Here is a 16,112-nt window from a genome sequence, read left to right on the forward strand (position 1 = left end):
GTATGCACCACTGGCTGCTATGGCGAGTAGCAGTAGGTCTGATGCGGAGTTGTAGCTGGTGCTACCTAACATAATATACTTTTGCTTTTGGTGAGAAACGGGGAACGAGAGAAGGGGGAAACCGGGGGAACGCACCGTGCACCGTGCTAAGTCAGGAAAGTAATGGCCACGCCACTATGGCGCGTAGTGTTAACTCGGGCTCCAGCTGTGCAGTGAGCAATGTGCGTCCCGGAGGTGTTTCGGTAGCAACTTGGCTCTACGAGTGAACCATGACTGCCAGCAGTATGCAGTTGAACTGCGAAACCATGCCTCTGGACGAGGACGAGCTCGCAAGGCTGTCGCGCAAGACCCCAACGGAAATCATCCACAGCGGACACTTTATGGTGTCCGACATCGATGATGCGGACAACACGGACGAGGTGGCCCGTGCCAGCGAGTCCGATTGCGCGACCGAGGTTCCCACCTCTTTGGCTACCCCGCTGGATGAAGTCAACGACGAGCTCAGTTTCGACACCGACGATGGAATGGAAGTAGACAAGCAAATCAGGCCCCCGTGCCATATAGCCATCGACGCATCGCTAACCAAACTCTTCGAGTGCATGACTCTGGCATACAGGTAAACACGTGAGCCGTGCATCGTTGCTCCGATTGCCATCGCGAATTGCTCGCGCAAGCTGGTAGCGCAGCGCGTGAGCGCGGCAGTTGGTTCGTCGGAGGATGTTTTGCGGAAGCGCGTGTTCGAGTTGTTACCGTTCGCGGAACGCTTCCTCGAGCGCCAAGTTTCGGCGCACATTCTTCTGTTACCGCATAGCGCGCTCTGTGTTGGCGCGAGCTTGTTTCCGACCTTGCGCGCATTGGTTTCAGTTTTGCACCAGGCCGTTGCTTCAATGTACCGGTCGTGAAATGAGCGGCGAAAAACCGTTCCTGCGCTGAAAGAAACGAGACATCAATCCTTCCCTGCCGCCGCTGTCGTCAGGCATGAATTTTTAAACGCCGCGTGCTGTGTTGACATTAGCGAAATGTCGCATATTGCCTCGTATGTTGCCCTTGATTACAAAGGGAAGCGCCTTCGCCACGATAAGAGAGATTGATAGCCCCCAGGCAATGCATTGTTGCCGTACGACTGGAGTCGCCCTTGAATCGTACCACAGCATTCTTTACAAGACGCCACTGCCGCGATGGCGCACACACTGATGGAATCGTGACGAAAGAGCTGCTGCTTTCGCTTTTGTCGACAGCCGTCGGGTTCTGCCACATCGCGTTGCTGCGAGCTTCGAAACCGCCCCTGAAATTTGTGCGTCGCCGCGGTATTGAGCGACCACGAGTTGTGTGTGAGGCATAAACGAGCGAATTGATTTGGCTCTTGATCTGACACCTGTTAACATTGCTTGAGCGCTACGACGACCGGCTTCGTTCAAATTACCAAGGCTACTTTCACTCGCTCTACACAGTGTCTGAGTTATTACCTCTCGAGACGTAAATGATAACGAGCACTCATGTAGGGTGTAAAGATGTCGCTAGATTGGGGTGTTACGTATCTGTCTGCGCAGTAGTAACGTCGTTTACATTGACGTCGGGCTGAAAGCATGGTGAATGGTGATAAGCTTGCAGTCCCTGCAGTCTGCGCAAACAAGTTTGCGCGGGAATGTCCGTGCTTGACAATTTTCATCCGTTCATTGGCAAATTTCCACATCATGGAAGAACACCACTAGCTGTTACTTCGTTTATTTCGATATACCTCAAGGGCTTTTACTTTCGGTGCCCAAATCTTTGTTAAGTGGTTTAGCTAGAAGGTTCAGAGCATCGCTGTTTTAAGCAGAAGGTGCATTAATTGGGCTATTATGTAGCAGTCTAATGTGCAGGCTGTCACATGAAATCATATGCATAATTATATGGATAACAAAAGTGCATTTCTCCAGACCACTGCCACTTTTCAATGCCTCAAATTGGAATGCAACTTGTTTTCGTTTGTTTTCTTCTGATGACAGTACTTTCCTTTTTGGCATATCAGCTTTCTTCAGTGACATTTGCCTGAAACTTCAGCTCAGAACTTGAGGAGGGTATATGCTTGGGCTTGTTGGTTCATAACTTCCTCGTTTCTTTGCGCTACGTTTTTCACATTCAGAACTTGCGTTGTGTTTAGAGAACAGATGTATTCTTTTTGCAGGGTAAAAGTTTAGAGCAAACGCTGTACTCACTTCAGGGGACAGGGAAGCTAAAATCTTTATTGCATTTTTTTAATTTCCAGCTTCTCTTTACTAACTGTGTTACTGTTTTGGCTTGGGTTCAACACACTTTTTATCCTATCTAAATGTTCATGTGAACATGACATTTATCCTTTGTCAGCCCGCTGTTGGAGTTAAGTACAGCTAAAATATATGTGAACCACATCACAGATAGTGAGGTGAAAAAAAAAAAATGAGATGCAGAAAATGCTGAAGCAGTCAATGTTTCCCTATATCTGAACAAGAACAATCAAAGCAAAAGGAATCAATAAAAAATTGGAATGCTCTCTACAAGAACATTGAATTGACCTAATTTATGTTGCTGTGGAACTGTGCCAGAAGCACAGGTTAAGGGTGGGTCCCATTTTCACCATGCTTATAAAAAGAATTAATACTTCAATCATTCCATTTGAAACTTTATTTCAGTTGCATGACTGCCATTCTTGTTCTGGGATATGTGCAGAATGGGCTGTGTTGTATACAAGTGCTCGTTAGCCAATTCATTTGTGGTGCTCTAAAAGAAAGGTTGAAATTTTTTGTTTTCTGAACTAGGCTTTGGCTTAAAGGCGTAAAGCTATACCTAGTCTTTTATAAGAAGAGTAAATGAAATGCAAGTCTTAGCGCAGTAAACTTATCAATGCTGTACAAGTTTTTGATTTGTGGTTATCACACATAACAGGTGTACACCAGTGCTTATACACATCCTGTACTCAATTACCTTAAACAGGACCCGAAACACATTTTCAGCGCATTGTTTTGCCTGTTGGTTGCATAGAATGAGTTATAGTGATGCTATTATCATTGATCATACTGCGTATACTGCGGTTTTTAATATTTTAGTTAGCTCGCAAAAACAAATTCGTGGCGCTGACGGTGTCACCATACAGTGGCGGTTTTTAGCAGCGGATATGACATCACTTAGTGGGAGCTTGATGATTGGACAAAGAGTAAATATACTGCAAATTGTGTTAATAACTAGAGATACGTTTTGTCAAGTTTTTGTGTTTTATATTACATTAACAAAACCAACTTGCTTGGCCTAGATAAAAGCACTGTAAAGCAAGTAAAACAAAAATACACCACCAGAGGCTCTGGCTACTTTTTGCATCGAAGGACTTTGCGCCTCTCTGTAAACATCCTACGACCTAGCACTCAACACTTATGGCTACTCTCTATATATCTGAAAGCGGCTTTGCGGAATCGATCTGATCGAGCCATTGAACTCTACAAGCGTTCGTCTCGGTCCCAAGGAAGGATGCGTTTGTTTCGCATTTAGCAAGGAGTGCGAATCGTCAGTTTGTGGAGGATCACCGGGCGGCGGCGCCAAATGGCGCCACGTTCCCGTCAACAGCACGCGCTCCTTGCTCGTGACCAACTAGCGCGCTAGGAGCGACAGGCGAAGGTTGGCGGCAAGCAGTAGCGGTACAGCTATGCTAAATGTGTCTGATATCTTGCGCAGACTGTCACACCATCACAGTATTTCGCGCTCGCGTTCGGATCCACAAGTAAGGGAATGTCACTGATCAGTTTTCCCTTCTGCGCCGCCGACGTGACGAAGAGGCATCGCTGGGTCAGCTGGGCGTTCACATGGTTGTTGTAACCATGCAAACGGTGCTGCCAGCCTTAGCATGAACGAGTTACAGAGAGCAGGCAACCATGGAGTGCGAACTTCCGCCACGTGCTCACATAGGCTGTTTTGATTGCTCGCACTAAGTTCGTCATTGGGAGGATGAAATGGAAATGGGAAACTGCGCGGAAATCGAGTTGAGGGCAGCATTTTGTTTGCTTGGATTTTGAAATTTCTTCATTAAATAACTCCCGTTCCTATGCAACGATTCTCATAATTCTTTTTGAGTCAGCATCTGTGTGACATAAAGAATCCATCTGAAGTGTAACCGGCATCCGTTCAAGCAGTGATTCGCAGTCCCTCTAATTTCCATAATTTCCACGGAAGTAAGCTTGAAACTGCACCTGACAAAACCTAGTTCATTAATAGTATTGCATCTTTTTGTTTTTTTTTTTTTTGCACCTCATGTCTGAAGTTAGTCATACCTGGGTGTAAAGGTTGTAGTTTACAATTGAAACCTCTGCCACTTCCAAGTGTGAACGAGCAGGTTTTGTGCTTTTAATGCTATCGAATTTTAGCTTATTGCTCGTTTATATTATTCAAATACTCATCCAGGTTCATTTGATTGGCAACATTTTATTTTCGTCAAAATAACAGTCATCTATGAACAACCTGCTTGGGGAGACGATTTGCCTTTCAAATCTTCAATTTAAAATATGGAGCCTTCTGCTGCTAAATGGATGCATTTTTAAGAGCGTTAGATCTACTCATCACGTTTCAAGATTTCGTGGGGTCTGCTACCGCCCTTGATCACAGCGCCATCTGTGGCGGCAACTACTCATCACGTTTCGAGATTTCGTGAGGTCTCCTGCCTGGATGGATGGATGGATATATCGATAAGGCTGAACCCTTTAAATCGGGCGGTGGTTCAAGCCACCTAGCCATGACTTGTGAAATTTTACTCTTGTCTTGATTTTAGCCACCAATCAGATAAGCTTCGCTTGGTTACTTCTACCCGCTTAAAATCTACTTTTCCTTCCCTGTCCTTAAACCCCAATGCTTTGAATAAATCATCCCTGCTGCTTTCCACTGTAGGGTGAAGCCCTTTACAGAAAAGTATCAAGTGTTCAGCCGTTTCCTCCTCCTCTCCGCACGCAACGCACACCGTGTCTATCTCGTGGTACCTGACTCTATATGTCTTAGTCCGCAAAACTCTCATCCTGGCTTCAACCAACAAAGAGCTTCCCCTACAATTATCATCGATATTTTCTTTGACAATTTCCTGCTTAAACATTCCATATTTTCCCAGCGCCGATTTCGTAAGCATCCCTGTTTTCCACAGAGCTCTCTCTGTTTCTTTAACCTTTTTTTTTTAACCGATAATTGCTGATTTGCCCCCTACTGCTGTCCAGATATTTGCTTGCCAGTTTTCTATTCGCTTTCACCATTTCGTGTCACCATTCCTTATGTACAGGTATCTGAAAACTTTCCTAGCCCACCTCTTTTCCTCCATCTTTCTCAATCATTCCTCAAATGCTATCTTACTGCTAAGTTCTCTGCTCTCGAACGACGCCCATCCCATATCACCCTGTACCCCCTGATTTGGGTTATTGCCATGTGCTCCCAAAGCTAGCCTCCCTAAGCCGCATTGTTTGATTTCTAACCTTGCTTGAACAGCTGGTCTCATGCTCAGGACCGCATTGCCGAAAGTCTGGCTAGGAACCATCACCCCTTTCCAGATCCCTCTTACCACTTCATACCTATTGTAATTCCACAGTGCCCTATTTTTCATGACAGCTGCATTCCTGCTAGCTTTATTCATTACATATTTTTCATGCTCTGTCAGATACGCAGCACCGTTTTTTATCCACACCGAAACTATGCCGCTATTTCGTCCCCTGACGTCATACTCACTAAGTTCCACCTCTCTCCAGCATATTGGACCGTGACCCTGAGATCAAAGCGCCATCTGTATCTGCAACTAAGAAACGGCGCATCTCGCATTGAGACTTGTAGCGCCATCTACAATAGCGTTGTAGAAACAACCACCTGCCGCATGCCAATGATGACGTCCGGTCCAATATAGTGGAGAGAGGTGGAACTTTGTGAGTATGACGTCAGGGGACGAAGTAGCGGCATAATTTCGGTTTCTCGAATCCATGATGGCTTAAAATTGGTTGTGCCCTCTCATCTCTCCCCTCCCACCTCCAAAAAATATCCTACAACGGGTGTGAAAACTGTCCTGTTATGGGACTGCTATACATGTATACATTTGTTCCGCTATACATACTCCAACAACAATGGGCACTCATCCGGGGACAGTTGTATACCAAATTTGGTAGGCACATAAAGCTCTATGGGCCGTGGTATAGAAATAAAACTACAATTAAATAATAGATAAACAATGTATACATGCAATTACTAATTGAAGCGTTGCCGTATCGCACTGCAGGTCGAATCCGCCTTTTTCACGACGCGACTGCGTATGCGCCCATCCCCTGGCGGCAGTGTCGCGAAACATATTGGAAGTGTCGCGCACGCCACTCACGACCGGCCGTGGAAGTGTAAACAAACCGGCTTCCTACGCGGGGTGCGTTGCTGCAGCCGTCGGGCGTTCAGTGCGACGCATTTGGCGATGCCTACGACATGTGTTGCATACGGCTGCAATGCCCAATATTTAAAGGGAAGCAAACACGGATTTTTTCGCTTTCCGAACGCTTCCGGGACTGCCTTCGACGCGAAGCGTCGATAAAAGCCGTTCCCCGGCTCGACGATCGTGGCCGCCATTGGGCACCGTCATGACTGTGCGGGAATCACTTTGTGACAGGTACGGACGAGGTACTGTGGTTAAATGCGTGTGCAGTCCATCACGAAGTGTTTTATTCATGGGCAGGAAGGCCTCGAATGTCACCGCGGCACCCAGACTTCGTTCCGACGCTTTTTGCTTTCTGAAGCAAGAAGGCCGAATGGGCAAGTGCTGTGAGCCGCTTTCAATGCTCGATGGAGCGGACAGCGAAAAAGAAGCTACGAGAGCATTCATGCATGGTGCTAAAATTTTCTCATAATCTCCTATGGAAATTTCCTTGTTTACGCCACTACTCCCTAGCGAATCCCCCCGTATGGGTATGTGCCATGTATTAAGAGGCAGAAGAAGAAGAAGAATGTGCGTTATGCGTGTGTTCGCATCATATCCATGATGAAGAGCTCTGCGTCGTATCGCCGGAATGGATCAATGTGCGCCTCTCGCGCTCGTCTTTATGGACGCGCATGCTTGTTTAACCTATGCAGCTGTGTGCTGTGGGAAAATACAGTGAAGTGCTAGCAGAGCTGCTTTGTTGCGAGTACGCTTGTGGTCTTATAGCTCGTGTAGCTATTCTACAGCACTTGAGCACAACGATTAGTTGTGAACACTGTTGTCCCCAGTCGTTTTCTGTACTACGGCGTGCACGATGTAGTATCCACCTTTCATGAATGGCAGGCATATACAGTGGAAAACGCCAACCTCACTGATCGGGGATATTTCATTGAACATTATGTTCCGAGTGTAGCCTTCATCTCTGAAGCGGCGGCCCTTGCTCAGCTGGTGTTCGCATCGCATGCCGGATGATCGGCGATACTGAAGAATTTGCTCTTCGGTGGGCACAGCAGCCTGCCTCGGACTTCGCACCCAGCCATCAGTCAATCCTAGAAATCCTCCAGGTACCAGGTGCTGCCCAGTACACGCCATCGTCGACAGATTCCAACAAAACGTGCTCCGGAGCGGCACTCAGTCTGGCCGGGTTGGGCACGCAGTACCCTACCAGTGAGCTTCCAGCGTTGTACGCGAGGAGGCAGCACAGGAAAATGAAAACGGGGGATTCTAGGCCCACCTTGACCCCCCAAGCGAAGCAAATTCCGTTTGGGACGTTTTTTGGGGGTGCAACTCGACAATGGGTAGACGTGCATCGTAATTTCTCTGATAGCGCTAGGTTGCGATTGTTCCGCTAGTAGGCGTGCGTGCACGCGTAGCCGAGCATGGTGGCAATCCACCCCGTTTCAAAGGGTATCGTTGTTGTTGTTGCCTCAAATACATTCCGTTTCTCGACACAAGCGGCGCGTCCTTTGCTTTCTTCATCTAGTAAACCAAACAGCTAACGCTCATTACCTCAACGTCTTTCAGACGGTGGCGGCCTTTTTCTAGAGAAAATGGCTGTTTTCAATTATTATGGATGCACCAAACAGGTGCTTATGTTGTTTATTTTTAAACAAATTAGACTGCAAAATTTTTCAATTAACAAGGCAAGGGTGTAGGCAGAGAGAGTTCAGTGAATTTTTGGGACAAAGATGCATGTTTTATTTTTTAATTTCTGTAGCTATGAATGTGATTTAAAATTGTGTTTAATTTGTGGGAATAAAACTTATATTTCACTGCTATCACTGCCTCTCTCAAGCATGCTGTTGCATCAGATTGGAAAACCTTATTTGGATATGCCACTTTGATAGCGATGTTCAAACCTTTCATTTCGTGCTGTTTTCTTCAAAAGATGGGGCTGTGGATAAAATGGCATTGTGAGTAAGCATCCTGTGGTGTAGCGATGTAAACATCACTGCCGAGTGAAATGCACAGTGTTGGCCCTATCTTTAGGAGAATCCCCCAATGTGAAATAGATAATAAGGGAGTCATTACTCATTAGTATCCTCTCAAGCACAGCCATACGGCTGCAAATGAAAGCTATACAGCTTTCACACAAACTTCGTATTGGAAGAAAAATCGTCCAGGTCCTGAACCCTGTACCAGGGTAACTTTTTCTTCACCTACGAAGCTTCTGTGAAAGCTGTATAACTTTCATTTGCAGCTGTTTGGCTGTGCTTGTGTGGATGCTAATGAGTAATTACTTATTAAATGTGTGGAGCTCTAACGAATAGGTGTTCAAAGAATATAATATTTATACTTTTTTGTCACACAAAATGTACAGGGTGTTTGCTTCAGAAATAACACAAGCATAAATGCTTTGTATAGGTGCTTCTCACGTCTGAACTTAAAATGTGCTTAAATTTTCCACACTGATATTCTTTAGTAGCATGTTTTGCCCCTTTTCACATTTTTTATTGCTACTTAGCTTATTTTGACAAAAAAAGAAATTCACGCTGTCGCCTATAGATGGCCCTCACCCGTAAATGCAGGCTTTCAAAATACTCTGAGTAATACGTCTTCTGTTACTAAGAAGGCAAAAATTTCGCTGCGTTCGTGGGCATTATATTTATAGCAGTGTATGCATGACTATGGCTACATGCATTATATGCTGATATAGTGTATGTTGCGATGCGATGGATCACTGGGTAGCAAAGTTTGAGATGCACTATGCTGGATATAATTAAGGTCAGATCGTGTATAAATATATCATATCATAGGGCAGCCACGGTGGCTTAGTGATTATTGTGCTCGGCTGCTGACCCGAAAGACACGTCTTCAATCCAGGCTGCGACGGTTGCATTTCGATGGAGGCAAGATGCTAGATGCCAGCGTAGTGTGCAATGTCAGTGCACGTTAAAAAACTCCAGGTCATTGAAATTATCAAGAGCCCTTCACTACAGTACTCCTCATAGCCCGAGTCGCTTGGGGCATTAAACCCCATAAAACAAAATATATCATAGATAATTGAACATTTTTTATGTGGCTTGGAAATAGAATAGTATTGCTCATGGCTAGTGTAGTCACTGCTGTCACTTATTACTCTTGAAGCATTGTAGGCATATTGAAAACATCCTGATTATCTCGATATTTATTCACAACTTCATATTTTCACAACTCATGGTTATTACTATTAATTCAATTTCACCATTATTACAATCTAAATTTTGCATGCAGGTGAATTCAAAAGCTTGAAAGAAATATGTCTTTAACCCTTTAATGCCCAAATTATGAAGGAATCAAAGAAAAACATCACTATTAGTATAGTCAATATCAAAATTTTATTAGCACCGTTAAAATTTGAGGAACCGGCACAGTGCAAATTGGCAACCATTAGCATTCGGTCCATTTTGTGGCTCACCACACTATGGCTTAGTGGATTTGGCACTCGGCTGCTGATCCAAAGGACAAGGGTTCGATCTCAGCTGTAGCAGCTATGTTTTGATGGAGGTGAAGTGCAAAAACTCCCATCTGCTGTGTGATGTCAGCACACATTAAAGGACCCCAGGTGGTCCAAATTAATCCGGACCCCTCCACTACAGTGTCCCGCATAGTCTATGTGTCACCTCTGGATGTTAGACCCCACAGTTTGCAATTTTGATTTATTTTGTGCAGCTAGTTCAAGTTGTGGGATAGACCAAATCGAAGGCCTTGAACAAACTTGGACCGGAGACAATAAACAATTTTTTTATCCAACAATTGTGTTGCTATTTTTCTCACATTTGTTTGAAAGTGAGAGACTAGGAAGATTTTGGAAGCTGGCTGGAAGTCATGCATTCACTCCCCCTTTTTCTTCACACAACTTCCTCACAGTGACTCCAGACGGATTCACCGAAAGGCGCTGCCTACTGAGAACATGTTGATTTCAAACTCTGTATCCTAGCTCCTTGTAGTAACGAGTAAAAAGCATGCAAACGGTATTTTTAGAATTTGCCAGACTGAACAGTAAAGCATTAAAGCTGCTTATTTATTCTGGCACTGAAATGGATGAGTTAAATTTTCTTATTCTTTGCATGATGATTGCAGGTTCCTATTTTGTGTACTGGGAAGTGGTAACTGTGTGTCTCTTAATCAGAGTAGTATATGGAAATGCACATAAGAATTCCTTTTGCTTCTCTGAATCCCAGTGTTATAGGTGTTACCGAAAAAAAGTAACTAAATACGTTACTCGTTACGCTAAATAAAAAGGAACGTGGTACCGCCCTACATTAGCTACAAAGAAAGGCAACGCGTTACCGTTACCGTTACTGAAATAAAGTACTGCACGTTACTTTGCCGTTACTCCATGGCCATAAATTTTAATCAGTGTGTCTTCGTTGCAAGAAGTGACGATAACAATCTTATAAAGCTAATATTTCACATAAAACTCCTAGCCCAAACAACGATCTTAGCCGAAATCCTGATTTAACGAGAATACTCTGCACAAATGTGGCAGAAGCTTAGCAATGGTATGGTGGCCTAGAGTTGCCTATATAGTTACATGTGATGGCTTCTAATTCTGTGGCACATGGTGGACCCATTTACTGAATGTGACATTAAACACATTACTTTACAAAGAAAACATCGCTGAACTCTACAGTAATTCTGAAAAATGTAACGTTCCAAAATGCTTGGCATGCTTTTATCTTTAGAGAGTTGTGCGTGTGAATGGTTTGTGAAGGCGAGGTAGGTGAAGGGAAGTGTGTGAATGCGCGTCGTCAGGGGCAGGTGTTTTTTGGCATGCAACAAGGGTTGTTGAGAACACCTGTACATTTTGTTTATTTTCAACATCACTTTAGGATGCTCTGCACTTTATTTTTTCTGAAAAAGGGGCTGAGAATGGGGGGAAATTTTGAATAAAAAGTAACTAGTAACGTGACACCTCACGTTACCGAGTAATGTTAACGTAAATACGTTACCCCTTACAGTTCAGAAATGGTAACGAGTACGTTACTAAGTTACCGAAAAAAGTAATGCGTTACCACCAATACTGCTGAATCCTAATGGTGACTAATATGTTCTTGTAAGGGCCAGTATAATATTGACATTTACGCGAGTGAAAAGGACATAGCTGGTGTAGAAAATCACTGGAGCAGTAAAGCCAAGTATTCCACCCTCTTTATGAGAACGCAAGCCAAGTGAGAATCTAAAAGGCAGTAATGCGCACCAACTTGTTCTAGAGCTGTTGTATCAATAAAATATGATGTGTACAGGTATAGTCTGCATCAAAGAGGATAACTGGGGCCCGAAAACATAAAATAAAAAATATTGGGTGATGTAAAGGGAATACGGGCAAGGTCCATTAGAACGTCCACGCAGTGGTCTTCATGCCATGGAATTAAAAATCAAATGTACCATTGCCATGCCTCCCTCAACTAAAATCTTGTATTGCTATAGCTGTTTCAGTTGGCTTGTTTACATTTTGTTTGACACTGACAAGTACTTCCTATATGAACGGGAGCAACCAGCTGTTATGAAATAGAACAATTTTGCAGTTATTTCTGCACTAGAGTTTAAATTGTCTTTTGAATATTGTTCACCAAGAGGAAAACTGCTTAGAGAATAAGAAAAAGTGTGCTTATCACACATAGTTATAGAGTAATCATTGGATAAATGCCAATAGGATGTTCCCTTCCGTATTGGAGCTACCTGCACTTAGTTTGGATCAACAAGATTCTGTATCTGATTTTTAAGTTTGTCATCATGAACCTTGATGCGAGACGCTATATTCTTTTTTTTTTTTTCTTGTTACTTCTGTTGCATCTCAATAAGCATTGTAGATAGATAGAGAAATATTGGTTTATGGGGGTTAAACATCCCAGAGTGACTCAGGCTATGAGGGACGTTATAGTGAAGGGCTCCGGAAATTTCAACCACCTGGTGTTCTTTGACGTGCACTGAAATCGCAACATCGCACTGTACACGGGCCCTAGAATTTCGCCTCCTCTGAAATTCGACCACCGCAGCCGGGATCGAACCCGCTGACCACTGGGCCACCGCCGCGGCCAGGTTGAGAAATATTGTTAGTGTAATGATTTTGCTTATATAAACAGCATGTTTTGCTCTTTATCATTTAATTTGCTTAGAAAGGCTCTCTGTAACTTCGTTTGAGATGTGACTTTTTAATGAGCATTGTGATTGATGGCGTAGCCATGAATTTTAACGGCTTTAGTTGTGTCTGAAGAAGTTGGATGAAAAGGAAGCTATTTTACATGGTGCCAGTATTTTAGTTTCTGGTTGGATGGGGGGGGGGGGGGGGGGGGGTCATTATTTTGGTTGGCCACTCTGCAACTGTGCCCCCGATTGATATCACCCTGGAGGTTCTACACATCAGTGACCTCCATGCTTTAACATGTGATCAGAACAGGATTGTGTTGTAAGGGTTCTAAAGTTACTGCCAGAATAGTTGCCTGGGGATGCTTGTACATCAGCAGTGCTAGCCCTATGGTTGTGATGACTTGAAAATTTGAAAGGACTCAAAAAACAAGTATGACCTCACTTTTGAAAGTCTACACATTTTCGGTAGCTGTTCTTTCTGTACTGACCCCCTGGAGAGCTGAACACTAAAAACAGCCTCGCTTCATAGGATTGTTGCTTCAAAATCTCAGTACTCAAACTAGGTTCAAGGAACTTCTGGTGGTGAAAAACGTAACTAGTCATTGGAAGTGAGAAGTAAATGTTGGCGTTTATTTAAAACTCACAAAGGTAGAAACTAAAGCTTGCATGCTTTGGCCAGATAACTTGGAAACAGGAGAAGAGTTTATTCTATGTAAACTGTACTCTGTGTTGATAGGTGGAGGAGGTGGGACAGAAAGAGGAGCATTGACTCTAAGAATAGAAAGATGTTATGTCATTGTAGGGGTAGCATATTCCATGGACATTGACATCATTCTGTGCTCCAGTTTGAACTGCCGGAGGGTATTTAACTAAGGCAGTTGACACAATGCTTGCCAGGTGTCATGGAACCTAGGAGGACATATGCAACAGCGGAAGAGAACCGATGCACAGTTGTAAAGACCTCGATTCTAGGAAGACAATGAATTAGAAAGTGGTAGCAGTGAAACATGCCAGCATGTACTTCATAAAAAGCCTTGAAATGTGGTTCGGCAAGGGTTGGGAAGCAGCCTGAGTCCAGAACAGTTTGTTGTCCGTTCACTCCTAACAGGGGAGACACCTAGGCAGTAATAATCACATTGCTATTACAAGTTTGCTGGTATTGTTATTAGTTACCTCTGTAAATTGAATCTGAATAGTGAGAAGCAGTGACACCTATTAACAGTGCATGTTATAACATGACAGATTGACCAGTCTTGTTTGAAGAGGGCTAGCTGGTGAAGTTGAGGGTTTCGGAGCATGGTTGTTATTATAATGAAGCAGATTACTCCATTGATATTGTAGATGATCTCATCATATTTTGCTTGAAGGGGCTAGATACCAGTTTCATGGAAAGGCTGATAAATTTTCTGATTGCATCACAAGAATGATTGGTTAAACATTGTGTGGAAAATGTGCTGCTGCATCAGTGGGGCTTGACCTTGGATTGTTTTTCAGCATTTGTTTGGTTTAGTTTGGTTTAGGGGGGTTTAACGTCCTATAGCGACTCAGGCTATGAGGGATGCCATAGTGAAAGGATCTGGAAATTTCGACCTCCTGGGGTTCTTTAACGTGCACTGGCATCGCACAGTACACGGGCCTCTAGAATTTTGCCTCCATCGAAATCCGACCGCCACGGCTGGGATCTAGCCCGCGTCTTTTGGGTCAGCAGCCGATGTTTGGGCATTTGTGGCTGTGTTATGCTGGTAACCATCTTTGTGCATCTCTTTTTGGTCTAATGCTATGTGCGCTGCACGGCACGGCTGTTTCTTACTGAAATTTTGCTATGACAGAATGGAATGGCATCGCTGTTCAGGTTCCTACCATTTGGGGGCACTGCTACACATTGCTATGGATGCATAGTGATCACAGGGCCGTAAGAAGCAGTGTGCTCTATTGAAAGGGCAGTAAGCTCTGAAAAAAGGTTGGAAAAAAGAGGCAGTGTACCTCCCTTTCTTTCCTTTTTCTTTTTATTCTTTTTTCTTCTCCATTGGGGGCCTGTTATTTTGATTCTACTGTGGAACAACCCTCCTTACACAACCGTTGTTAACTTCCTTTCGTGTCTCTTTCCCCCCTTTTGGGACAAGTCATCCTACCGCCATTCACAACGAAAAGGAAAGATGGCTGAAAGTTGTTTCACTGGCATTGAAATAGAGGCTGGCTAAACGAACTGTCAGATTTACAACAACTCTTATTGAAAATTCAAGCATTACACTTTTTTTTTAATTCCACTTTGCACCTTTTCTGAGATGCAAATTCGTGTTTGTTGTAGCACATGCACACCATCGCAGCAGATATTCTCAAGTTCCTTTTTTTTTTTTTTTTCAGTGGCAAGTTGACATCGCCCAAATGGAAGACCTTCAAGGGGTTGAAGCTACGTCTGAAGGACAAGATTCGCTTGAACAATATCATCTGGCGAGCATGGCACATGCAGTGTGAGCTCTTACTTATGTTGGTCCATGTTGGGGAAAGCAGCGGCTTTGTTTTCCTTGCTGCACCGGTGCAGTTAGTGTCTCAGCTTGCTGACCGTGCATTTTGTAATCTTCTTGTATGCAGTTGTGGCCAGAAGAAGTCCTTACGTATGTCAGTTTGCATCCCCACTTGAAGGAGACACACATAACAAACCTGAGGCAAGTATTCCTTTTCCTCGGGGAAACAGACACATCAATAAAACAAACTTGGTTACTTTCTTGGGGCATAACTGCAGCATGAAAACCACAAACACTTATGAAGAAATGCCCACAGACACGAACAATTGCTTCGGGGGCATGTGAAGCATGTGGGCAAGCAGTGATTGTCTGTGTTTCTGGGTTTTTTCATGCTGCAGTTATGTTCCAAGAAAGCAGATGCATGGATGTAATGCATGCATAGTGGATGGATGGATGGATGGATGGATGGATGGATGGATAAGACTGAACCCTTTAAATCGGGCGGTGGCTCAGGCCACATAGCCATGACATGAAATTTTACTCTTGCCTTGATTTTAGCCACCAATCAGATAACTTTCGCTTGGTTACTTCTACCCGCTTAAAATCTACTTTCCCTTCACTGTCCTTGAACCCCAATGCCTTAATTGGGTAAATCAGCCCCGCTGCTTCCCACTGTAGGGTGAAGCCCTTTACAGAAAAGTATCAAGTGTTCAGCCGTTTCCTCCTCCTCTCCGCACGCAACGCACAACTTGTCTATCTCGTGGTACCTGACTCTATATGTCTTAGACTGGAACGGCGTTCGGAAAGATGATTAAGTGCACTGCCATCGTTGTGTGCTTTCTGCATGAAATTTCTTCTGTCGGAATGAACCAGCTAGCCTAGGTTTTAGTGGTAAAATATAAGTCGAGAAAGAACATGGGGCAACATCTTTCGGTGAGTACCTTATGTCATCTTTCGGTGAATACCTTATGTAAACATGAAAAACATGCTCATTGAGTGCGTGTATCTGTTTACGTAACTTTGGGTAGAGAAGTTTACAAAACTGAATGCCTGCAGTTTGTTGAGCTTAGGCGCAGCATCATTCGTGTGAGAAGTGTAGTGGAAGTATAGTGACCTTTTCTTTTCAATGTTTTCGGAGTGTTAGATGC

The 16,112-nt window shown here is 44.0% G+C and overlaps 1 protein-coding gene across 1 annotated transcript in view; it reads left to right on the forward strand.

The window, feature by feature from the left end:
- Mondo (MLX interacting protein mondo) overlaps nt 1–16,112 on the forward strand; it is a 61,366-nt gene continuing 45,254 nt past the window's right edge. The window contains exons 1-3 of the mRNA XM_077654318.1: nt 1–616; nt 14,864–14,970; nt 15,092–15,165. Coding sequence (XP_077510444.1) covers nt 270–616; nt 14,864–14,970; nt 15,092–15,165 — 528 coding nt within the window. The 5' untranslated portion in view covers nt 1–269. The remainder of the gene's footprint in view (nt 617–14,863; nt 14,971–15,091; nt 15,166–16,112) is intronic.

The sequence above is a fragment of the Amblyomma americanum genome, chromosome 2 (genome assembly GCF_052857255.1).
Source record: "Amblyomma americanum isolate KBUSLIRL-KWMA chromosome 2, ASM5285725v1, whole genome shotgun sequence".
Lineage (NCBI taxonomy): Eukaryota > Metazoa > Arthropoda > Arachnida > Ixodida > Ixodidae > Amblyomma > Amblyomma americanum.